The 27,075-nt window shown below is 37.1% G+C and overlaps 3 protein-coding genes across 3 annotated transcripts; 1 reads left to right on the top strand and 2 right to left on the bottom strand.

The window, feature by feature from the left end:
* The first annotated feature begins 93 nt into the window (after positions 1–93).
* On the top strand, positions 94–1,648 carry LOC103427968 (transcription factor bHLH53-like). Its single transcript, XM_008366049.3, has 2 exons — positions 94–821; positions 1,350–1,648. Exons 1-2 carry the CDS (start codon positions 135–137, stop codon positions 1,539–1,541), a joined length of 879 nt encoding a protein of 292 aa, XP_008364271.2. The 5' UTR covers positions 94–134; the 3' UTR covers positions 1,542–1,648.
* Positions 1,649–1,744: 96 nt separating this feature from the next.
* On the bottom strand, positions 1,745–7,356 carry LOC103419846 (thiosulfate/3-mercaptopyruvate sulfurtransferase 1, mitochondrial-like). Its single transcript, XM_029102818.2, has 11 exons — positions 7,046–7,356; positions 5,901–6,089; positions 5,563–5,622; positions 4,771–4,895; positions 4,483–4,645; positions 3,852–3,911; positions 3,637–3,695; positions 2,847–2,928; positions 2,658–2,721; positions 2,387–2,454; positions 1,745–2,160 (listed from the first exon to the last, which is right to left on the bottom strand). Exons 1-11 carry the CDS (start codon positions 7,148–7,150, stop codon positions 2,053–2,055), a joined length of 1,083 nt encoding a protein of 360 aa, XP_028958651.1. The 5' UTR covers positions 7,151–7,356; the 3' UTR covers positions 1,745–2,052.
* A 13,429-nt stretch (positions 7,357–20,785) lies between these two features.
* Positions 20,786–23,127, bottom strand: LOC114825157 (uncharacterized). Its single transcript, XM_029103536.2, has 2 exons — positions 22,687–23,127; positions 20,786–20,884 (listed from the first exon to the last, which is right to left on the bottom strand). The coding sequence occupies exons 1-2, from the start codon at positions 23,125–23,127 to the stop codon at positions 20,786–20,788; spliced, it is 540 nt and encodes a 179-aa protein (XP_028959369.2).
* Between the last annotated feature and the right edge of the window lie 3,948 nt (positions 23,128–27,075).

The following is a 27,075-nucleotide window of genomic DNA, read 5'->3' as shown; positions in this document are numbered from 1 at the left end:
ATTACGTATACTTAATTTCTCTATGCTGTGTTCATTTTCTAATTTCTTTTACTTCCTCTCTCTTTTTTTCAGGTTTTAAGCACATATATTTCATGGCCTTGAGTCCATTGCCTCCTCAGGCTTTCGACTCAGAGATGACGATCACTAATTGTTTCCAACAAAACTTGGAAGCAGAGCTCTTAACAGCAGACTTCCTTCAATATTATTATTATTCCGAGTATAATATTAATTCCAACTTTTCCAACAGCTTTGTTGATGAATATCATTCATGGTATGACCCCTACGATCTTCTAAACCTTGAAAATCATGATCATGATACTACTACTGATGATCATCTTCTTCTCCCACATAATAGTTTCTCTCTCACTGCCCCTGATTTCAATCCCTACCCCAACCCGAAACGCCAAAAATGTTTCCAAGATTGCTTCTACCCGGATTTTACTCTTTCTAATGGGTTTGTTCCAAATTTGTGTCCGCTACCCTCGTTGATGCCTGTCCCCAAGTTTTTTGCTACTCCACTTCCCAAATACGATCAACTTCCGGAGGATATAACTAATAGCGCAGGAGCAAACATTGATCATGGACACGAGAGTATAACTAATGTTGCTAATAAGAAAAAAGTGGGTGAAAAATGTGTGTCAGCTCAGAGTATAGCGGCTAGAGAAAGGAGGAGGAAGATCACAGAGAAGACTCAAGCGCTAGGGAAGCTTGTTCCTGGAGGAAGTAAGATGAACACAGCTGAGATGCTCACTGCTGCTTACAACTATGTCAAGTACTTGCAGGCCCAAGTTGGGATTCTTCAACTCATGGGGTCATTCAAGGTATTTTCCTGAGTTTTTCCTTCTAAATTTTACTTCCACCATCCAAAAGTCTAGTTACTATTATTTCTTTGTTTATTTATATCTGACCGTCACACTCGAAATAATTTCAATTTGAGATATGTACACGTAACATCAAATCCATTTATCCAGCTCTTTTTTTAGCCTTTGTTTTTTCTTTTTATCATTTTATTTCTGTAAATCCGATTATCTTAATGATTATGATGATTAAAATAATGAATAATTATTAACAATTAATCCTGCTTGAATAACCCTTTTTTCCAATCTTGTCTTTGCTTATTTCAGAAGCCTGAATTCGAGTGTAGACGATACTAGATTGCTTAACTTGAAAATAATTTTCACACTCCGTTTTTGTCCTCCACGCCCATGCTCGTTTTTGTTCCTCGATTCAATCTTGTAGCTAAAAACAAGAGGAGTCAAAGTGGTCGAGAGAGCGTGCGGAAATAATTTTCCAACTGCTTAAAAGAAAACTTATAAAACTGTTTATAACATAAGATCTTATGCGTGCAGGAATTGAAAGAAGCTCCTCCCATTGAAGAGCTGCAAGTAGTTGCATCTCCTGTTCTTCAAGAGAAGCTATATTTGGAGAATAACTGCCTGGTCCCAAAGAAGTTTGTGGCGATACTAGCAGAACACTTTGATGCTCAATCAAAGCCTTCACTCTCCAACAATCTCAACCTACTGCTCACATCTACAACTTGACAAGAATTTTATGCATGTAAATATGATGTTTCTCTCTTCGAATCGAGATCGTATTCTAGTTTCTGTTCGGTGTTCGTATGTATCTTTTCATCTCTTGAAAATATATATCCAGCAGCCATTTTCTGTAATGGCGTCGGAAACGGAAAAAAAAATTGCCGAAAATCATCTTCAACAAGGAAATGAAGAGTGAAAAGTTCAAGAAATATGGAAACAAAACTTATTTACTTTATCAAGCCAGGAAGAGTACATGGTTTTCGACTTGAAATATTTACCACAAAGGATTATTTCTGCTGCTTTGATTCATGTGTCACATAAGATTCTCATCAGTGTTCAAACAAAGGAGGGGACTAAAGGTTGAGATTTTAACAAGAAAAACACAGGTTGCAATTCGATAGCATGACTTATACCGGATGTCTTAATTGAGATGCAACCTCTTTCGTTGTAATCTGAGTATTGGGGGCAAACCCCAGGCTGTTCATGGTTCCAACTAGCGTCCGGCAATACCGCTCCATTACGCACTTTCTGTAGAACTGTCGACGGGTGTGTCGGACTGCGCTCCCCATTCAGTCCACGATCCATCATAGACTGGTACATCAGGCTTACCAAGTCGATGAAGGCCCTGAAAGAGAGCACATGAATACGAGAAGTAGGAATAAATGCGGCATGGTTCCTTGCTAAAATATTTATTAAAAGAACGTAACTGGAAAAATAAAACCATTGTTTACGTTCATGATCAACTATTGAAAAAAAAAAAAAAATCATCTCTGCAGCTCTAATACTTCCAAGAAATTTAGTGGGTGCTGGGTATGCAGAGAGAGAGAGAGAGAGAGAGAGAGAGAGATTACCAATGCAAGAATGCAAGCTGTCACACCAGTACCACATGAAGTAACGACAGGGCTTTCCAAGGAGATACCTGCAGCATGAGGTTAGGGTCATTAATTAATAATAACAGACAGATACCTTGTGACCAATTAAAATATTTGTCTGCGGTTGAGTTTTTATGTTTAAAAAAGGAGACAACGCTTGGAAACTGTAGAGCAGCTAAGGGTACATACAAAAGTATTCAAGATCTAAGACTACAGCAAAAAAGTAATAATAAAACAAAAAAGTTATTACCTTCTTCATCAAATCGGGCTTTCAGCTTATCTGCTGGTAAGAGTGTCGCTGAAGAATCCAACAACTGCAAGGAAAGAACCCATTTGTTACTCAACAGCTTATGCAGCATACCGTTCTTTACGCACCCAACTAGACTTTGTTGCGGTTTCAAAAGGAATAAGAGGTAACACAAGAATTTGATCTTTTTACCTGTGGAAAAGGAATGCACTTGCTTCCAGGTACATGACCACTTCTTATGCCTTTTCGAGGCTCTAATGCAGTTCCATCGAACCTGCAATACCAAATTTCCGTCAAATCCAAGATTGTTAATGCAAGAACAATAATCAGAAAATAGGCCTTCAAAGACCATGTAATCTAATTTCTTTTTTTTTTTTTTTAAAACATCACAAATAGGAAAAGAACTCTAATAAAATGTCTCCATATAATCTGCATAAGTTCCTTTGTGTGAGGCAGAGAAAATTTTGAGTGCTCAACATACTGTTATCTTATCTAAATCAAGATTACTAACCAAACCAATTATTTCACAATGCATGAATGATACGTTCCAGCTGGTGATTTAGGGATGGTTTGGGAGTGAGGTCCTTAAAAAAAAAGCATCCATGAAAAAAAGCTGTGAGGGTTTTAGGTGTTTGGTAAACTGAAAAAAAAAGGCTTATTTTGGAAGCTGCTGTGAGAATAAGCTGAAATCAAAGGAAAAAGCTGAAACTGCTATTTGCAGCTTTGGAAAACTGGCTTTTTTTCAAAGCACACGGAGCTACAGTGCTCCTTTAATGAAAAGACCCACTATCAGACTGCTTTTTTTTCCAAAAGCACTTTTACAAAAAAGTTTACCAAACACTCTACTGATTTATTTCATAGCCGCTTATTCTCACAACAGCTTTTTTTCAATGCACAGCAATACCAAACCAGCCCTTACACAATTACCGGGAAAATAAAACAGACCAAGAATTACTCAAGCTTCATATAGCATAAAGAATACCTGGCCTTTGATCGGGCATCTATATGTTGGTGACTTCCTTCCTCAACATTTTTTCTAACCTGAAAAATACAGTAGGAAGTATAAAACAAGAGTATAAAAAACAAAGGTAGCAGAATTGGTTAATTTGTCAGTTGAAAACCCATACTTGCCACAAATTTCAGGGCTGAATTCAAGATATGCACCTTTACTAGTCAATTAAGATAGAGAAACCAAACCTGATCAAGAGTCCAGACAAGATGTGGCTGAAACTTAGTCTCAAATGTGGTGGGCCCAACCTGCAGAACAAAAATTCTTCCCCAAAACCATCACAAGCAGCCTTGAAAACTATCACATGTTATCATAAAAACTTAGGAAAAGTGTCACGTCAGACAAGGTCAATTTAGTCGACATGGGACCTGCAAGGACTGACCGAACCCTACACCCTCATTTTCCCAAAGAATGGAAAACTAAAGTTCTTAACTCTAGGATAACATTCAACAGCTCAACCCCCCATCAAACTTCCAAATTTCTTTACTTATGTCACTAGAGGAGAGAATTGCAATTTTCTAGATCTCAAGAAATCTACAATGTACAAGGTATAGAGAAAGTAGACTGCAAACAGACACTACAAGAATTGAGGAAGTGAAAAATAAAGAGAGAACCTATGATTTAAGACATTTATCCTGGCTTAAGCGTCCACAATAAAACTATGAAAAACATAAATAAAAAGAACAACATCTAGATTTCACAAAACATACTGTAATAACCATAACCATATGCTAATGGCTTTTGGAGTCAGAGAATTCCAAAATCTCAGTCAGTGTTAAAACATAACTGTTTTCAGAGACAAGTATATAATGAACTTACTGCTTGTCCCTTGTATATTTTCTCTATTGCCTCACTGGCAGCACTAGCTTTCAAAATTGTATCACCAGAGGCACTAGATTCAACATCAAATCCAGATGCACGCCACCTTGGCAGGCCTCCATCTAAAACCCAAACTCTGTCATGGCCAAATACTCGGAACATCCTTTCATTTTTATAAGGAAATGAAACATTAGATTGTCACACAATGAAAAAGCGCAAAACACAATTTTTTATCACATTTCAGATGAGTTAAAACTTTAAATCTTCCGAATCAGTTCCATAACTTGCCACCACACACGAGCTGCACTAAAGATCCCTTTTCCATCATACACAACAAGATCATCTTTGTTCTCAATGCCAAGAGCAGAAACAGCAGCAGCAAAGGCTTCCTCTGATGGTAACATATGCAGTAACTGTTACAAGTCATAATTCTAGTCTTCAATAAGAGAGAACAGGAAAGAGCAAGATAGTTAGAAAAGTGGTGTATATGCCTGGCCATTATGGCCCACACACTCATAAGAACAACATCAAGAACTATTCATCAGAATTTGTTGACATGAAGAATCATTCATCATATTTATTTTTTTGGTCAACAGTCATTCATCAGATTAATATTAACAGCTTAATCATATAATCTGAATTCTTCTCCAAAATGGCTAATAAGAATGTATTTCTAAGTTAATTCAAACTAGTGGAATGAAATAAATCGCTAAGAATATAGTTGGCATGTTAAGAAAATAGACTCAGGCGTTTTGTGGCCATACTAGTTTCTTCCTTATTTCCCTAATGTGAAAAAAGGGCCAGAATGAAGCTCAAGAAACAAAGAAAATAAGGCTGCTGATTTCAACATCCAACACTAGTATTCATTGCTAGTGATACTAGTGCAATCTGATATCATATTTTGACAAGAAACATAGAATAGAAAACATCTTACTTTTGACCAAAATGAGCCGTAGTGGAAAATGAAGCAATATGAAATAACATGAAGATCTTAGAACAAGATTGGAATTGAATCAATTGATACAGATATTATTAAGAATTATCACATGACAGCATCAGTCCAGAAAGCTTGGTGAGCACCTGATACTCTTGAATTGGATTCCTTTGCTCATCAGGCATATACCAAGACGCATCTAGCACCTGAAGTAGATAACTAAAAAAAGTTTACCAACATACATAGGGAAAAAGGAAGCATATAGGAAAGCAGAACAGAAGTGCCGTCTCCAATTAGAAAATCATGATGATGACAACATACATTATGAACCAATTGAAAAAAATTACATATAATAAAAGGTGAACGAGCGCTGAGCATCAAGCATTCATTAGTAATATATTCAACTTATTCCAGACTTACACTCCAGTGGAAGAAAGGGGAGGATGAATAAATAGTTCAGTATAAACAAGCCAAAACACGGTACCTTCAGATCAGGCTCTTTGAGGTTAGCATGGAGCCAATCAACAGAAACAACAGGCTCTTTTGTAGACACAGATTGTGTTGAAAAATCAGCTCTTGCGCCAGCTACTGATGAAGCCATAACACGAGGAACCCAGGCAGATGTTCTATAATTTGTATAGGTAAGGTCAGCTTGAAAGTGTTCTGTTCCCTTCTGCATTGACAGAAAAATCATTATGTTAAATCTTGACATAAGAAAAAATATTAGATTTAGTAAACGGCTCAAACTGAAGAGCGTATTTCAAATTAATAAACAAACTTAATGATTAAGTTAACTACTTCCCAAATGTTATGAAGTGCAAATCAAAATGGAATCACTGAGAAGACGAACAATTGTGGATGATTCGGACAAGGCCTCTTAAAATAAAACATGAATTTTTGGGTAAAGAGGATTGTGCAATAATCTTTGCACACTATGAAGAATAAATGTTTCTCAACGATTCCACTGTAATCACTCAATCCAGAAAAACATCTTTAAAGGAAGCTCTTCCGCCCAAGAAACTACAGGATTTTCAATGGTTTGATCGAATTTGTTATGTAAATTAGACAGAGTAATCTACATCAATCGATATCCAAGTAGTGTATATAATATTTAATTAAACACACAGCCAATAAATCACTTCGAGAACTACAATACCGAACACTTTATATCATAACGACAATCAAAGGGGGGAATCTAGAAAACATACAAGCAGACTCCAACAAATTCCCTTCTTTCCAGTTCATGGCTACCGGAGTCAAACGGAGCTGCTAGGGTCATTGAATACATTCAGGAACTAAGACCGTTTACATAACAATCACACTAAACATCTTCACAATAGTAAACTACAACATCAGAACAAATCACTTAACTGATCAAACAAAGAAAAACCCTTGTCAGGAAAGCACTCCCAAACATTCCAGACCAAATTTCCTAACTCAATTCACTGAAAAAACTAAAACCCATGAACAAAATACAAAAATTGAGATATATAGAGCAAGAAAAATGACCGGCTAAAACCAAAAGACCAAAAATTAACCAAAAGGGAATGAGCATATCATCGAAAAGAACAAAACCCACAAACCAAAATCGAAGATTAAACACGAAAAGAAAGGAAGCTTGCTACTTACATTGAAGAGGGAGGTGAAAAATTGGGGCTTTTGGCAGAGAGAGTGAGAGGAAGAGTGCAAAAGGCGATGACCCAGGAGAGTCCTTGCGAAAAGAGATGAAGCCATTCACTCAAAAGACCATAGAAATTAAAAGGGTTTGGCTTTTAGGAGGAGGACGAGGAGGAGGTTACTCGAGGTGTCAGTGAAGGAGAAGACAAAGGGTCTCCCTCTAGGCTCTATCTATCTACAGCAGCAGCTCAATGGGACGGTGACAGGATTTTACTTTATACCCTCATTTCCTCGGAATTTTGTGGGGGCTTGTTCGGACGATTAAAACTTATGAGCCAGCATAGGCTAAATTTCATTTCATTTGGAAAATTGCATTTATGCCCCTGAATTTTTCCTCTTTTCTGTGTTTGCCATTTTTACTAAAAGTTTTTATAATTGACCCCCTAAACTCAAAGTCGTTTGGCAATAATGAGGATCCTTCCAGATCATCTTTGTGAGGATCATGAGGATCCTCTAATCACATCCGTTTATCGTATATCATGCAACTAGTTTTCGTTAGATACCATTTATATTCAATTTTAAATAAAAAAATTATAATAATTTCTAACTACACGATATACGATGTACGAACGTGAGGATCCTCACAAAAGAATCCCAAAAGGATCCTCATTCCAAAGGCAACGTGGCACCTCCGTGCATTTGTCATCCACAATTCCATCAAGGAAAATGGGAGGTGGATTGTCTGCCCTCCCATATTCATACTCTTCTCATCCCCTCCTGTTTGTATGGTCACGGTTAAACCACGTCAATATTTTATATTGATTTTTTTATAAAAATAATAAAACAAAAAGTAATAGGAATATAAAATGTTGACATGGCTTAACCGTGACCACACAAAATAGAAGAGGATGGAAAGAGTATAGAATCTAGGGGTATTCAATCAGGATTTCAAGTGATTCTCTGAAATTCTAGGTGTATTCAATTAGAATTTTAAGATAGTTTATTAAAATCCTTATAAATCATGGTGTATTCAATTAGGATTTTAAAGAAGTTTATAACATTCCAGGTGTATTTAATTAGAAATTGATTTTAAAGAATTTGAGAAAGTTGAGGAATTAGAGGGAATTGAAGAGATTTCATAGTGTATTTTAAACATCCACAAATCTCACCTCTTCCCATGAGATTTCAAGGGAATTGAATTAAAATTTTATATGGAGTCTCTACATATCAATTAAACTCCATAAAAATCCATGAATTTATAAATCCATTAAAATCTCTCACATTCTCAATTGAATACACCCACCTTAACTAATAATTCAATCATCATCAACCACATCATTTGGTTTACACAATTTGATTTAAAATTTTGATCTCTCTAGCATTACCCTTTTATAAAAGATCATGAGTGACAATTACATATTTCTTGGCCAAATTTTGATTAGATGGAGTGTCATTTTTGCAAAATCTTTCACAAAGGTTGGATAGATCATTGGCTATCTATGTTGATAAAAATGCCAGGACTTACAAGTTGTTTCATGATAATGGTTTCACACTGCCCACACCATCAACTTTTATGTTTTGGAAATAGCTTTGTATCACTGACAACAAATCATGTGTTTTATGCTTGAATAAAACACATTGAGATTGATTATCATTACATCCAAGAACTTGTATCAAGTAAATATGAGTTTGTCAAATTTCATACGTTCATACAATACATTTTTTAAAGGGTCGATTTCTATTAATTACTTCAAGTCCATGTTTTATCTCAGCTAGAGGGGTGTAGAGACAACCACTAAAAATTAGACAACTTGTCAAGAACTCGTTTGAAAGTGATTTTAAAATGACTTGAAAACAAATTTGGAGAAAATGTTTTTAAATCAATTCTTAATAAAATCCTAGTAGATCTTGAACAAACACTTTTAAGTGTTTCTTGTAAGAAGCATATATATGGTGCTTCTTTCAAAAAGCACTTAAAGTGCTTTTGCAACCCAAAGCAATTTCACTAAAATAGTTTTTAGTGACAGGGATAGACTTGGCAAGATGCGTGAATGGCTGGGGGAGTTCGCGGCTTCGTTGACAAGGGAGAGCTTTGATATGTCATTGGCTATTGTATGGAGTATCTGGAAGGAACACAATTCCTTTGTGTGGAGTGGTTCAGCTCTAGATCCGTTGGATATTTATAGCAATACACGAACTTGGTTGAACGAATACAAAAAATGGCACAAAGTTAAAAGGACCACACTACAACAAAAATGGGCACTGCACACAATAAATTATATGTGCCATTTGAGGCTAAAGAGCACCAACAATTGTGCCCATAGAGCAATAGCAACGATGCAACAACTAAATTTGTATTTGTGCCCTCTATGGGCGTCACCATTGATTAGAGAGCACAATATGGCTATTGGTGCTCAAAGGGTTGAGCACAGATAAGGGTATTTTTGTGCCCCTGTTCCGACACATATGTTAGGTGACATTTCAAATTCATGTTAGCACAATTTTTGTAATTATGCCCTATCAGTAAAATATTAAAAAAAAAAGAAATTTTTTTTTTAAATAACATCGTAACACATTACAACCTGAAACAAACATTTGAAAACACCAGATCTGAATAGAGGAAAATATTGCTCATAGTTTCTCTTCTTGACAAATCAGACTGAACCAAGTAATCAACATTATAAATTAAAGAAAAAAAACAAGGTAATGATTTCAAACGTATATTCTTCCTTTCAGCCATTCATCCTTCGGTGAAGGCGTCTGTGCACCACGTGCCATCCCCAGCAGTACCACACACAGCTCCACGCGCCATCCCATGCAGCTACACCAGGGGTTTTAGAATTCGTTCCCAAAACAAAATCATTTTCAGTGATTCAAAAGCCCAAAAAAAGTTACGAAGGTAAGGATTCAAAATATACATTCCTCACGGCCATTCGGCGGCCAGTGATAGCCTAAAATCAGCCTGAAACTCGCGGGCCTCACCGGAAATCTGGGGAATTTATCCCGAGTTGAAATTGCATCCAACCTTAAACAAATCAGGCATCTAGTGCATGAAAACGTTTCTAAACAACCTAGAGAACCTAACTAAGGTGTTTTCGAGACTCACCTATACTAGATTCAACGGAAAATCTCATCGGGGAAGTCAGGCCGCGACAGAGCTCGTCACTTCACCGCGTCGATTTTGGTTTCCAGAAAGCAAAAAGTAATGGGAGTCCGTGGTGACGAGAGGAATAAAGTTGGTGGTTGCCTCGCCAGAGAATGGCAGTTCCCCCACCGTCATTCCTTATGTGCTTTTGTCTGTCAAGGAAGAAGCCGAGAGGGGGAGATAGGGGGAGAGAGGAGAGAGAGAGTGTGTGTGCCAGTGTGGTGTTTGGGTGGTGGCAAGGTTCACCAGAGTGGCGAATGAGGTGGAGATGGTGCTGCGATTTTTTGTGCAGTGAGCACAGAGATGGTGAGGGATATTACAGAGAATAGAGTGGAGAAGTAGAGAGAGTTCATAAGAGAAGGGTTGTGTGAATGAGAGACGAAAGAGTGTTGTAGTGAAGAAGATAGTGATACACAGGAAGGCGTGAAGACCCACATGGGGTGTCAAAAATTAATTTTAAATAATTTAATGAGTGTAAAGGAACCAGATAAGTGGAATCTGGTTTAAAGGGCACAAAAACATATTTGTTTATTTAAATATATTCAATTAGAGGGCACAAAAGCCCATATTGTATGCTGTAAATTAATAATAAAAAATTCAAATGAGGGATTCGAGTTTGAGTGTGGGGGATGGGGATGGCAGAAAGAGAGTGGAAAATGAGGGGGTTTGCACGGGGAAGAGGGACTCACAGGTGGGTGGGTCCCACGACACACCACTCAAACATAAATAATACTAAAATAATTCACGTGCACAAATCATAATTGTGCAAACATGTTTTTTTTTTGTATGGAAAGTGGAATGATTTATTATTTTTTACTATTTACTGGACACAATTTTTAAAATATGTCACAAAAAGGAAATTTATAATTATTAATATTCAATGGGCATTTATTTTCAAATTGTGTCATTTGAGTGCACCGCTTGACGATGTTGTTTATAAAATGGAATAAATTTAAAGAAATGATTTCTACACACCTGTAAATAAAAATTGTCTATTAATTCTTCTTTATTTTGTGGAATCGAAATGATTTATAAACATGAATGTGCATTAATAAAAAAAAGTGTGTCAAATTCCGATTTCGCTAAATTATTCTTCGTTTGCAGACTACCATGGTGTTTATTTCTTCATCTGCAGACTGCCATTAATTGTATGAGACTCTCGTCAATGCGGTTTTTAACGGAAGTAAGGTATGCGTGCAAAATTGCATGGACTTTCCTATTTGTTTAGCTACTTAACTTAGCAGTTCTTTAGGAGATATTCATTGTATTTGAAACATAGGTTCATACACCGTATGTCATTATAAGTAGAGGGACACTTTAAAAATAAAACTTCCCTCTACTTAATAATGACTATCATCCAGTGTTTCGGGCACACCGAAAAATTATCATTCTTTAAGCCAAATTTTGGGAATGTATATTAGGAGTACAAGAATCTTGCTAAAATCATTGTGTCGATGGTTAATTTTACAAATTCTAAGGATTTGGTCAAATTCATGACCAATTGACCATTGACGAGATACAATCAACGATTTGAAAAAGAAAGGAATGAATTTGGATATGGTAAGTCTTTTCGATTTCTTCATTTTCCCATTTTTGTTAAGCAAACATATTACAAAAAGTAATGACTTAAGTTTGTCGACGTATTAGTAAAATACCCACATAAAACTCTGGTGCAATGATGACTGTTGATTTTTTATTTTTTTTATTTTGTTGGCTTAGTTTTAAATAATTAAGAGTGTAAGGGAGTTGGGAATAGGGAAAAAGGTAAATGTAAAGGGCACAAAAACATATTTTTTTATTTAAATATATTCAATTAGAGGGCACAAAAACCTTTATTGTGTGTGTGTAAATTAATAAAAAAAAAAATCTCTCTCTAACATTTAAAAGGACATTTCAAATTTTTGTAGGCACAATTACATGACACAAACTAATGTGCTTATTTGTTAGAGGGCACATTTGAGATACTTTGGTGCTCAATGGAACTTAAAAAGCACAAATATGTTTTTGTGCTCAATGAAAATGCAAAGGGCACATATCAATTGTGTTCTTAGCCCATTTTTCTTGTAGTGCCAGCGTTGACTTTTGTGTATATATTCCTGTAATCTTGGGATTCTTAGTTTATTATGTTTTTATGTAAATTATTTCTTTCCTTAGTGATAGGATTGTAATATCTTATAAATCCCTCCTTGAGAGATGAATAGAAATACATTCATTCCAAAACAAAAGCATTCTCTTCTTGGTATCAAGAGCCTAGGTTATATATATAAATAAAAAAAAATAAAAATAAAAGAATCAGTCGCGCAGCTAGTTGTGCAGAGCCGTCTGACCAGCGAGCGACGCCGTCGTTGCTGACCGAGAACCCAGAACCACCAGCCGTGCAGCCATTCGTGCAGCGCGCCGTCCGACCAGCGAGTGACATCGTCGTTGCTGGACCCGAGTCTACCGCACCGATCTCTGCATCCACCTACCACAACCCGCTGGGCCATCTGGTTGCCCCAGATCGAATAGCCCACAAACTTGCAGGTTATTACTGCAACAGTCGCATCTACATTCTCGCCATCGTACCACCGTGCCGTCTCGCACCTTAACCGTACCCGTCCTTACAACTCACGCCGTCTGCCTATCGCGGCTGCTTCTTCAAAGTCCTAAACCCGATAGCCACCCACGCTTTGCTACAGATCTGCAGTCGCCAACTATTGTTTTTTTTCTTTCCTTCCCGTTCCGTCGTTCACTGAACTTCTGCAGTTTTGTTCTTTGCGTTAAAGTTGTTTTGCTAAAGTCTGCAATTGTTCATCAGAAGAAGAAAAGGAAAAAAAAAATAAAAAAGGAAGAAAGAAAAACGGCAGAAAGGACAAAACAAGAAAAAAGGAACACAATTGTTTTTTTATTTTTTTGGTTTTTTGGCCCACACGGGCACAAAATCATTGATTTGGTTTTTTACCATTAATTGGTTGTTTGTGGTTGCTTCTTTCTTGTTGCCCCGTGTTAATTGAAGCTGCTTGGAAATGGCAGTCTGGAGTCATACCGCTCAATCTCGATTCGACCAAATCGAACATAAGAATAAGACTGCGCGTACAACGTTTGCTGATGTGAATATAGTTCCTGAAAATATAGTTGAAGAAGTGTCTGACTCTACTACTGCAGGTATGAATGGTAAGGCTTTAAAGGTTTCTGCCTCTGTTACGAATAATACGTGGATAATTGATTATGGTGCTATTAAACATATGACTTGTGATTCTAGATAGGTACAAACCTTAAAACCATCCACCAAAACTGTCGTGAGTGTTGCCAATGGTAATCTTGCCCCTATTATTGGGGAAGGAACTGTCTCCATTTCAGATACCCTTAGTCTTGATACTGTGCTTGTTGTTCCTTCTCTTAATTATAATTTATTATATGTCACTTAAATAACCGTCGCCCTACATTGTCTTGTGATTTTTTGGCCTTTCTTTTGTGTATTTAAGGATATTCGGACTCGTAAGACGATTGGTTATGGTATTAGAAATGGGAAGCTTTACTACTTGGAACTAACATCGAGCAGTACCCAGATGTTAACTCAAGCTCTTACTGTGGGAGGACCTCAGGGGGAGCAGAATAAAGCTTCGGAGGTTTGGTTGTGGCATCGTAGACTTGGTCATGCTTCTTTCGGTTATTTACGAAGGTTGTTTCCTAGCCTCTTTCTTAAGAATGATGTTTCTAGCTTTAAATGTGGTGTTTGTGAATTGGCTAAAAGTCATCGTACTTCGTTTCCGTCCAGTTTTACAAAAACTTCTGTTCCATTTATAATAATCCATTCTGATGTTTGGGGACCATCTAGAACTGCTACATTTGGTGGTGCTTATTGGTTTGTTACTTTTATTGATGATTGCACACGTATGACTTGGGTTTGTTTGATGAAGTCCAAAAGTGAAGTTACTTCCTTGTTCCAACAATTTCACAAAATGGTGCAAGTGCAATATAAGTCACGAATACAGGTTCTCAGAAGTGATAATGATGGTGAGTATATGAACTCTGAACTTCGTACTTTTTTGGATCATCAGGGTATCGTTCATCAAACTACATGTCCATATACTCCACAACAAAATGGAGTTGCAGAACGCAAGAACCGTCACCTTCTGGAGGTTGTTCGTGCTTCCTTACTCGAGGCACATCTCCCATTGTCCTATTGGGGAGAAGCTCTCACCTTAGCTGCGTATCTCATTAATTGTGTTCCATCCCTGTAAATTGATTTTCAAACACCACTTCAGGCTCTCTCTTCACATGTTGATGCTCATGCAGTACCAAATCTTCCACCTCATGTGTTTGGCTGTGTGGCCTTCGTTCATCTCCATAAATAGCAGAGAAGTAAGCTTAAACCTCGAGCTTTACGGTGTGTGTTTGTGGGTTATGCCTTAAATCAGAAAGGATATCGCTGTTATCACCCTCCGACTAAGAAGTTGTTTGTCACTGTGGATGTTGCATTTCATGAAAACGATATGTACTTTGCCCATTATGAGTATGGACTTCAGGGGGAGAATCAGGTAGAAGTTCAAACTCTTTATTATACTGTTCCTGATATAGATATTGTGAGTCATTTGGATTTAAGTGGTGATGTCTTGGAGAAAAGTGGTGATGATTCACAAGAGAATAATGATGTGAATAACTTGGAATTAAGTGGTGATGTCTTGGAGTCAAGTGGTGATCATTCACATGAAAACAATGTTGAAAACCTTGAATAAGAAGGATTGACACAGCCAGAAACTTCCCTACCTACTTCACTATTGGACAACTCAGTGCTGTTGGCTACCTCACAGTCGGTCTCACCATCTTTGAGCCATAATATCCATAATCAATCGTCTTCGCTCCCGGATGCACCACCACCATGTCGTCTCCCTAATCGTGTCAACCGAGGTATTCCTAAACTTACTTATGAAGCAGACCCTAAATGCAAAACTAGGTACCCAGTTAATAGACCCAACCCATAATCTAATGTGTTATACCCGTTAAGTAATTATGTGTCTACCAACCACTTGTCAGAATCAAATAAGTCATTTGTATATCAATTATCTACCGTATCTATTCCTAATAGTGTGCATGAGGCTTTAGCTGATCCACGTTGGCAAGCAGCAATGAATGAAGAATTGAAGTCTTTGAAGAAGAATGCTACTTGGGAGATCACAGACTTGCCAGGTGGCAAGAAACATGTGGGATGCAAATGGGTCTATATTGTGAAATACAAAGTTGATGGGATGGTGGATCGCTTCAAGGCAAGACTGGTAGCAAAAAGGTACATTAAAAAATATGGAATCGATTATACAGAAACATTTGCTCTTGTGGCCAAGATCAACTAAGGGTGGTTCAATATGGGATCCCATATCGAAACTCGTCACGATTCCCAAACCGAAATTTTTGGGAATCCCAATTTCAATACCGATCCCAAACCAAATTTTCGGGAATCCCGAAATAGTTTAGGGATTTCGGGACAAATCGGGAATCCCGAAATGGTTTTGGACTTTTGGACTAAAATTTGACATATTATCCAAATTCCAATCAATAAATAAAATAAATGGTTCAAAAATCTGAGCATTCAACATAGAAGTATCGTGTATTTGAACTAGGAAGCAAATAAAAACCAGCTCGTTTCTAAACTAGGAGAATATAAGTAGCCTCACCCCCACAAAGATAATACAAACATGAAAGCTGGAACCTACATACAAGTTTATCAACACTTATTTGTAGCGCTTGTATGCTAAACCTTTAAAAGCTGCTCGAGCATCAGCAGGTTCAAGAAAAACAACCTGAAGAATAATAATTCAAGAAAATAATTAGTAGAGAATCACTCTTTAACAACACAGCATCATAGTAGACTAATATGATCAGTAATCTAGAAGTTTCTTCCTCTCTGCAGTATGAAAAGATTGGGAGAACAAAAGTACATAATGAGGCATGATCAACCAAGTGTCAAAGAGTGGTTGAAAAACTCAACTAATTAAAAAACCAAAAGCAAAGTGTCCAATTTCCTAAAACATTACAAAACTACTCTCTTCTACTCTCCTTGCCCAAACCGCGGCTTAATCAAGTGCATCACAACACGTTTATTCAATTATTCTTCTCACTTCTTTAGTAAATAATGGAGCTTTCATATTTGGCATTAGTTAAGGAGTGGAACTAGGAAAAAGGATTAATTTGCATTTAAATGTACATGATCGTAGACTAAATATTCATGTCATCAAACTGGTTTGACCAAAAGCATCAGTATTTGAAATTGAATCATAAAAACTTAAACAGTTAGGGGCTGGCAAACCTACAGACTTTGTAACGTCATGTCTCAGTGATAGGATGTTATGTCAATTAGTTTAGTCATCTTGACGAGTAAGCATCTTATTTGTCAATTAGCTAACTAACAGTTAATTATGTGATTAGCAATTAGTTAATTCATGGGTCTTTAGCTGAATTTGCAGCCAGCTATATATAGCTAAGTTAAGTGAATGATATGCGAGAGTTCTTAAATGTGATTCTGTTTCTTTTTCAGTGTCCAGGTTTAAACAAGGTTCTATTATTCTACATAGCAGGCTATAATGGAATCAGGAAAGCTGATCATCTAAAACATTTTGACTGAACTAACAATATCGTTAGCAGTTAAAACTTAAAACCATTTGAAAACTTCAAAGCAGAATCTACCAACAAAAAAAAAAAGACGGTACAACTGACTATATGTTTACTAATCCATGATATCATGACAAAATTCATCATAACTTTCTCCTTCTATTTCACATCCCTATCATTTCAACTAGATTAATATATTCATCATCCATTGAGAACGCAAAATACACACACACACACACACACACACACACACACACTAGAAACCCTAGCATATCAAATGGGTTTGTACTTTGCACCATCTTCCAATTCAAACCCAAAAATCAAGTTTACATTAGCAAAAACAGAGAATCCCAACAAATAAAAAATTGAAGAAGGAGAAGACATATATATGACGTCTCACCTTAAGTTAGTGTGGCTTCTGCAGACGATCCCAAGACTGAATAGCCTTTCGCTCTTCTGAAACCAATAGGGGAAGATTCAAGATTGTCGTGAAAAGTGAACTCTGCAAGCAAAATTAATTCCAAACCCTAAATTAAATTTCAAAAGGAAGACAGAAATTAGATTTCAAAACACTAAATTAATTACCTAATTTGGGGTGAGAGTGAGACTCAGACTTGGTGTGGTGGTGAGAGAGATCACGAGTTATGTCCGTGAGAGAAAATCGCCTGAGAGAGAAAGATCGAGAGAGAGAGCGGTGGCTATGTGGTGAAAGAAGGCTAGAGAGTCAAAGACGATAGTATGGTGTGGTGGTGGGCCCGTGGCTGGTCGAAATTCGACACATACAGATGAGATGAGGGCTCAGTGAGGGAGGCTCAGGGGTTGCGCTTTGAGTTTGATGGATGGAATCAATCAATGGAACGGAACTACGGAAGTGAAATGGGATCTGACCTAAAAACAAATGAACGACATAGATTAAAAACAATGAACGGTTGAAATAATTCTCTTATAATTAAGAAATAATATATATATAATATTTATTTTCGGTTCGGTATGGGAATATCGAAAATTTCAGTTTGATTCGGGATGACATATCGAAAATTTCGCGAATTTTGGTTTGGGATCGGGATTTTTTTGGTTTGGTTTGGGATTTTTGGGATTTTTTTCCAACCCTAAGATCAACACAGCCCGTGTTTTGTTGTCCTTGGCTGCGAATCTTAATTGGCCTTTACAACAGTTCGATGTGAAAAATGCCTTCTTGCATGGAGACTTGACAAAAGAGATTTATATGGATCTTCCACCAGGATGTAATGCACCAGATAAATACAAGAAAAAGGTGTGCAGGTTGAAGAAATCCTTGTATGGTTTGAAGCAGTCTCCTCAAGCATGGTTTGGAAGATTCACAAAATCTATGAGAGCATTTGGTTACAAACAAAGTAACTCCGATCATACTCTATTTCTGAAAAGGCGATATGGGAAACTTACTGCACTTATTGTGTATGTAGATGATATGGTGGTAACAGGGAATGATCCAGAAGAATGTGCAGCCTTGCAAAGATACCTGTCTACAGAATTTGAGATGAAGGACCTTGGATCCCTAAAATATTTTCTAGGGATTGAGGTGTCAAGAAGTAGTTCTGGAATTTTCCTGTTTCAGAGGAAGTATATTATTGATTTGTTGCACAAAATTGGCATGTCAGCTTGTCAGCCAATAGCTACACCATTAGAGGAAGGATTGAAGCTTAACGTTGATCCTAACCAAGTCTCAGTAGACAAAGGAAGATACCAAAGGTTAGTAGGGCATTTAATGTACTTGGCACACACAAGACCGGACCTTGCCTATGCCTTAAGTGTAGTGAGTCAATACATGCATGATCCTGGAGAACAACATATGAATGCAATGATCAGAATCTTGCGGTATTTGAAGGGAAGTCCAGGAAAAGGAATTTTGTTTAAAAGGAATAACCATATTAGCATTGACGGTTATACTGATGCAGATTGAGCAGGTTCAGTGGATGACAGACGCTCAACATCAGGTTACTTCACATTCGTTGGGGGTAACTTGGTTACATGGAGGAGTAAGAAACAAAACGTGGTTGCTCGTTCCAGTGCAGAAGCTGAATACAGAGGTATGGCCTTGGGGATTTGTGAAATTTTGTGGCTTAAGCTTTTGCTAAAGGATATGGGTATAGAACATGATCAACCAATGAAATTATTTTGTGATAATAAAGCTGTCCGTGACATTGTACATAATCAAGTACAACATGATAGAACAAAACATGTTGAAGTTGATCAATTCTTCATCAAAGAAAAATTGGAAGGGAAGATAATTGAGGTACCGGCAATAAGAACAAACGATCAGTTGGCAGATATCCTCACAAAGGCTATATCAAGTCATAAATTTTCAAGTTTCATACACAAGTTGGGCATGTGTGATATATATGCACCAACTTGAGGGGGAGTGTTGACTTTTGTGCATATATTCCTGTAATATTGGGGATCTTAGTTTATTATGTTTTTATGTAAATTATTTCTTTCCTTAGTGATAGGATTGTAATATCTTATAAATCCCTCCTTGAGAGATGAATAGAAATACATTCATTCCAAAACAAAAGCATTCTCTTCTGCCAGCAGGGTGTCCACCACGCAGAAATGGCAGAAACCTGTTAACGGGTGGCTCAAATGTAATTTTGATGGTGCTTGGGATGAAGACGGATCTATCGGAGGAATTGGGGTGGTGGTTCGCGATGAGAATGGAGAGTTTGTGGCGGCCAAGACGATGAATCTTTCTGGGATTTGCTCACCTCTGTTGGCAGAGATTCTTGCAGCTCGTGAAGTTGTGGATTTTGGAAGACAGCTAGCGGTAACACAAATGACGTTCGAGGGAGATGCTTTGTTGGTCATCAGGGCACTACAGTGGGATGCAACAACCAACAATGGCCCATTTGGGCATTCTATTACATGATGGTCGTCTTTTGCTGCAGCCTTTCCCCCTGGAAGTTCGAATTTAGTCGAAAAGAAACGATTAAAGTGGCGTATCATTTGGCGAAAACGGGTTTAGTCTCAGCTAATCAAGTATCATGTTTTGAGGAACTCCGGATGTAATCTCTGATTTTTTTTTTTTTTTTTTTTATGAGAATAGCTTTAATAGTTGGTTGATTGGCGCAGGACGTTTTGTCTGGGTTGAAATCTCCAACATAATTTTATCAAAGTCCATTAATAGCACCATATTCTCTTTGATATGTACGTATTTCATCCTTATTAATGAACATCGTATTTGCAGTAAAAAAAATGATTAGATTTTGGATTTGTTGGGTTTTTGGCTCAAAATTAGGACGATGCAATAAATTAGGTTTGTGTTACCTATTTGGTTTTGGTGTCCTATTTGGGTTTGGTTTTGACTTCTTAGTTAGTTTCCTTGGTGGAGATATTTTGTTAATTACCTATTTGATTAGGATTTGGATTTATTTCCTATTAGGATTCTTATTGTAACTAAGTCCTATGCACTATAAATAGAACCTTAGGGTTAGTGTATTTTGTGTGGCTCATTCGTGTGACAATTTGGTGAGAGTCAATTTGTGAGTTAGAGAGCAATTTGGGAGATTTGGGAGAATCTGCCACATCTGCCTGGAGAACAGATAAGGCAAGTGAAAATGATACCTTGCAGCATGTGGAGACAACGTGTAGAAGGAACAAGCAGAGAAGATTGCGGCCTGCACAGTCAACTCAGCAGAAGGAGTCTGAGTTGAGGAACTCAAGAAGCTGCCACATCTGCCTGGAGAACAGATAAGGCAAGTGAAAATGATACCTTAAAGCATGTGGAGACAACGTGCTAATGCATCTTCAAGATCAAGTCTATTTTTCCTTGCTAAGAAGTTCCCCAGCCCAGTTCAAGAATAAACCTGTGGAAAGATACTTCTTCAAAAGCAAAAGTATCTCATATCATCAGAGTCAAAGGCAAAGATATCTCATGGCATGTTTTTCCTTTACCCTTGCTCTTGCTTACGAGACAAGGAGAAAGAAAGCAATCGGTCGGCACTTGGACAGATTGAACAAAGAAATAGACCATCACCTCTACCTCGTGCCTACCTGCCGTGCAGAAGAAACAAGCAGAGAAGAATGCTGCCTGCACACTCAATCAACCCAGCAGAAGGAGCCTGAGTTGAAACCAAGAACTCGAGAAGCTTCAACAACATCGCCAAAGAGCAAAGCATCACCGTACAATTCTAATCCGATTCAAGATCAAGCCCCGACGGCCCTTGAAGAATTTCAAACAAAGTTCAAGATCAAGCCCCGACGGCCCTTGAAGAATTTCAAACAAAGTTCAAGATCAAGCCTCAACGGCCCTTGAAGAAATCTCTAGCCCAGTTCAAGATCAAGCATCAACGGCCCTTGAAGAAATCTCCAGCCCAATTCAAGATCAAGCCTCGACGGCCCTTGGATCAACATCTACATTAAGGGACTTCAAAAACGCATCTCCTACACGCGACAAACACATGTATACGACGCGCCTTGAAGTGGGGGCATTTGTAGACATCGAAATTTCGGTAAATAAATGTTGACCGATAAATCAAAGTTTCAACGCTCATGTATTACATAAATTTTACACGTAGTGTGTGACTCGACGAAAAATTGAAATGAGTTGGAAAAATCATCAAACAGGACACGTGTCAACACCTGGTAGAAACGACTTATTTCATCTGGGATATTATATTCAAAATTAGGCCTTGGAAAATTCTATAAATACAAGCCCATTTCATTCATTTTAGGGGGAACCAAAATCATTAGGCAAAATTCTTGAAGCTCTGAAGCTCTGAAACTCCGAATCTCTCAAGCATTCAGGTTCCCAAAGAATCAAGAAAGCTCTATTCGTTCTTCGTTCTTCGTTCATCGTTCATCTTAAGATCAAGCCCCAACGGCCCTTTGGATCAACAATCATCCACCAATTCAAGATCAAGCCCCGACGGCCCTTGAAGAAAGTGTTCTTCGTTCTTCGTTCATCGTTCTTCCAAGATCAAGCCCCAACGGCCCTTTGGATCAACAATCATCCACCAATTCAAGATCAAGCCCCGACGGCCCTTGAAGAAAGTGTTCTTCGTTCTTCGTTCATCATTCTTCCACAAGCCCTAACGGCCCTTTGGATCAACAATCATCCACCAATTCAAGATCAAGCCCCGACGGCCCTTGAAGAAAGTGTTCTTCGTTCTTCGTTCATCATTCTTCCAAGATCAAGCCCCGACGGCCTTTGGATCAACAATCCACCAATTCAAGATCAAGCCCCAAAGGCCCTTGAAGAACTTCCACCAATTCAAGATCAAGCCCCGACGGCCCTTGAAGAAAGTGTTCATCGTTCATCATCCGTTCATCTTAAGATCAAGCCCCAACGGCCCTTTGGATCAACAACGTCGACAAATCCACACATCCAACTGTTCTTCAAGATCAAGCCCAAAAGCCCTTGAAGATCCGTTCATCACCGTTATTCAAGATCAAGCCTCAACGGCCCTTGAAGAAACACTCATCCTCAAGATCAAGCCCCAACGGCTCCTTGAAGATCCGCTCAAATCCACCTTCAAAGATCAAGCCCACGGCCCTTGAAGAATGTTCATCCTTAGATCAAGCCCAACGACCCTTTGGATCAATCGCACATCGACAAATACACACCTTACGGAGATCGAATCAGAAGATCAAATTTGAGAGAGATTGTAACCCAAAAATCATCAAATACAAATATTATTTTGTGCACGTTGTTCTTGTCTCTTTCCTTTCAGGAAAATTTCGTGTTTACCGTGTTCTTCCGTTTACATTCAAGTTTAAAATCTTTTACTATAAATTATAAAAATTTAAAACATTGCCTTGTAAAATTAGCACAAAAATAATAATACAGTAGTCATTTTCTTAATTTACATCTTGTTTTCAAATATACAGAATATACTTGTGCATATGAATATTATGTCACTTACCAGATTGAGGTTTGGAAGACCAGTACCTTGTCTTCTCTTTGATCTGAGCAGGATATGGTTATCCAAGAAGCAGGTGTGGTGGTGTATAAACCCCTACCCGAGTAGCAACCAGAACATAGATCATAGTTATCGGGGGCTCCGTCGAAGCACTCGACACACGTAAAATACAGCCCTGTGAGCCACACTCCACATCGCCTGCACCACAAGTTCCTGGTCTTAATTATGTAGTAAAATGTGAGCACTTCATGGAAATCCAGACCGCCGACAAGGTTGCGATCCAGATCATAGAAGAAGTTACGGCCAATCCAACCGTAGCCGTTTTGCTGGAGAAATGTCACGAACTCGGCTAGGTTGACTATGCCGTCGCCATTCTGGTCCATGGATTGGAAGAAGTTTGATGCTAGTAGCTGAAGATTACGGTCCCCATTGTTGTAATATGCTAAAGCAGCCCGATGTAATTCCTCCATCTCTTCAACAAGTTTCCGAGCCCTCGAAGCTACAGCTAGCTAGCTTGGATGTTATGTACTATGGATGTGGCAATGCCCTGTATATATAGCCACCTTCCCCTCACCCTCTTGCCTCCTTTTAACATTCCCCACTCATTATTTGACACGTGGACATTACTTTCAATTTTTTTTTTTTAAGAGGAGAGAAAGTTCGGCTAAGCCACACAAATGACAGTCTAATTTGGTATCAAATTCGTCATCCACGAGATTCGAACCTAAGACCTCTCACTTCCAAGTAAAAAGGAATACTACCAAACCATAATACTGAGTGGCTACTTTCTTTAAAACTAAATATTTATGGAATTGTGTTTGAAAATTTATAATTTTCCTTTACCAGTTTTGTTCTTTGAATAAACGATATTAACTAAACTAGAGAAAAGACGGTGAACTTAACCTCATAATAGACTAGTGATAATATAGCTTAAATTCTCGTTTGTTAAGAATCGAACTTAAATTATTTGACTTTCAATATATATTTTTTAATTTTTAAAATTAAAACAAATATATTGGTTTTTTTTTTTATTGAGTACACCAAATATATTGGTAATTGAAAAAAACAAAAAAACTTAGGCACTTCGTCTTCCTCACCCAGACCTCAGACCCATGGTTGATCTGCAAATTTCATGTGCAAAAGCATCCAATTCAATTCAAGTCTCCGACGAAGCCTAATCTGAGAGAATCGTGGTGTTCAAATTTTACACCAATTGCAGCGACCTCTCCGCCAAAATCATCATCAAAACCGATCCCAAGAACTCCGACTACGCTGTGGAGCCTGGCGCTAACAGGAAATTTGAGCCATGGCAGGGGGTTGGGGTTGGGGGAGAGGATGTGGAGATGAAGAGGACGAGGGCGATGAATTCTGTGAAGTAGTTGGAGAAGAGGTGGGAAGTGGAGACACAGGCCGTGGAGATGAAGAGGACGGAGGAAGATGAATCAATCGTGAAATCGATAGGAATTCATAACTCGAACAAGCATGTTCGAAGGATTACCTGAATGTGACTCGATGTGGACGATGACGATTGAATTTTCATAGGAATTCATAACTCGAACGAGTCTGCCATTTTTTTTTTTCAATTAATAATATGTTTGTTTTAATCTTTCGAATCAAGGAAATAGTAATTGGATCTATTAGACTTACTCTAACTTTTAGAATAAAACTTAAATTTTAGATCCTAAACATATTCCAATTTGCTTCAATCATTGGGGTAAATATGAGTTAAAACTCAAACCTTATTTTTGGATCAAATTTAGTTTAGGATTTTGCTTGAGTAGGGTTGACCCATTATATATGTATATTTTTTTTAGTTTTACATTTATAAATTTATTGAATCTAACAGTTAAGATCTAATTTGATGAAATCCAATGGCAAAAAACAATATAACTGTTCAAATTTAAATTCAACGGCTAAAGTAATTAAAAAAAATTATTTTATGTGTTTCATTTCTTTTATAGTGTTTCACGAGTTTCATGGTATCGGTTAATAATTTTTCAATATTTGTTGGAATCTAAATATTTTTAGGTTAAAATGTTCATAAAATTAAATTATGATAGTTTACATAATTTTTTTCTTTTAAAAATGTTACTTTAAGAAAAAAATTAGCTTAAATTTATTTTTTAATAATATAAAATTTAAATTTTAACTAAGAAAGGTTAAAGTAAAAAAATTGTTTCTAAATTAAAACTTAAATTTTGCGGACTAAAAATTTTAAATTTTAACTCAAAGAGAAATGGTCTAAAGGGTATAGTGAAAGGAAAATAGTTAGCTTTCAAACACAATAAATTTTTTTTTTTTTTTTCTGGGGAAGCAAATATTCACATGACAAATAATGAGCGGGAAAGGCACAAACGAAAAGACAAGAAGGAAATCATACATGCACATTGCCGCGTGCACCTGTTGAAAAACCTCTCCTTATTGAGGCTTTGTGCAGAGAGCTGCACTGTTTTAGTTCAGCAGCAACAGCTATGGTGAAAATTCTATCCTCCCTTCTCTCTTTTCCATGTCTCGTCATCTCTCTCTCTACCCACTCACGGAAATGTCAATTCCCACCACCGCATCGAGAAGTTATAGCCTAGGGGTGGTTCGGTATAAGATATCATATTGAAACTAGTATCCTGAATTTCATACCGAAAATTTTCAGGATGGTAATTTGAAGACCAATCTCAAACCAAATTTTCGGGAATATCAAATTTCAGGAATCTCGAAATGTTTTTGGGATTTCGGGATAAATCGGAAATCCCAAATTGAAATATGAAATTATGAATTGTTGTTCAAATATATAATTCAAGAACACATTCATGAACTAGGAATGTCATTTCATTCACACTACCATTTAATCTAAAATTGGCATGCCTGACTGTTTTTATCAGAGTCAAAATTCAAATTAATTAAACCCTTTTTGCAATCTGTTGAGAGACAAAAAAAATCAAGTCTTCTGAAATCATCAGTCATGCCAACATCAATAATAAAATCCAAATGAATATCAAACAGAACATGAAAAATATGCAAGGTGTAGGGCATTCTAGGTTGTGGAGCATGAATTAGAAACTACTAGCATCAATTATAGAAGAATAATATATATAATATATATAACAATTAATATTATATATTTTTGGTTCGGTATGGGATTTCCGAAATATTGAGAAGCCAATCCCGAATCCCGTACCAAAATTTTGGGATCAGTTCGGGATAGCATCTCGAAAATTTCGGGAATTTCGGTTTGGGATCGGGATTTTTTCAGTTCGGTTCAGAATTTTCAGGAATTTTTTCCACCCCTAAGTCTAGTACTACCTTGGAAAGGATTCTCGCCCTCCTTTTTCTGGAGATCCTAAGAATTTCGTAAATAATCGTTCATCGTATATCGTACGGTTAAAAATTATTTCAAAATTTAGGAATTTGTTATTAGCATTTTAAAAATCTCATTCTACATTCCTGTATTTTTTTTTCTAATTATAGAATGTTTGGAGTAGCAAATCAAATTTTTGAAGTGCCAATAACAATTCACTTTATTTAATCTATATTTTAATCACTGTTAAGAAATAAAATAAAATAAACATTTTTTGAACAAAAAATTATAAAAAAACATTTAATAAAGATGTTAACTGTAGTCTATAGCTAAGAGATGAGACACATAAGGTATATGATAGCATACATCTAAGTTAATGCGAGTGAAAATGCATTTTTTTATTATCACATGACATTACCAAATAATGGTACCTACTAATTAGTTACTACCTAAGGAGGAGTGAGATGTAAAGTAAAATGAATAATTAAGGACAATGCTTGAGTACTCAACAGAGAGTACCGTAGTTGCTGACCATTTTATTTGGATTACTAAATTTAAAACACCTATCAAATAAAATCTTCTCCCAGCTCTTACTATCTCTCTAACCAAACACACAATTTCATATCTTGTACTAGTATCCAAACATCCATCTTCTCTCTCACTACCAGCATTGCTGCCGCATCTCCACCAACCACCTCCTCTCCTTTCTCTCAAAGCTTCACCCTCTCAAAATTCACGAAACCCATGAAAGATGAGATCCATCTTGCTAATCTTATCAAGGAAATTTCATCTATAAGAAAAAATTAGGAAACTTTAATGAAAAGCTCCCGATACTGTTCACTTTAAAGAAAAACCATATTTTTACACTTAAAAAATCAATCTTTGTACTATTCACTTTACCTTTTATTTTGTCTTTATCGTTAAAACTCAAAGTTTTCAAGCCTCTTTCATTAGTTTGCCTAAAAAATTATGAAGCAGGTTGAAATTATTCAGTGAAATTTGGGAGAAGGTTGGTGTTGGGAACTGCTGAAGATTCCTATAATTTTCTTTTAAAGATGATAGGAAACGATTTTCGTGTCATTTCGAGTTATTTTTACCCATATAACCTTCTGACCGGTTCGGTTGG

This window comes from Malus domestica, chromosome 05 (assembly GCF_042453785.1).
Source record: "Malus domestica chromosome 05, GDT2T_hap1".
In the NCBI taxonomy this organism is placed as follows: Eukaryota; Viridiplantae; Streptophyta; class Magnoliopsida; order Rosales; family Rosaceae; genus Malus; species Malus domestica.
This window is presented reverse-complemented; position numbering and strand designations above follow the sequence as displayed.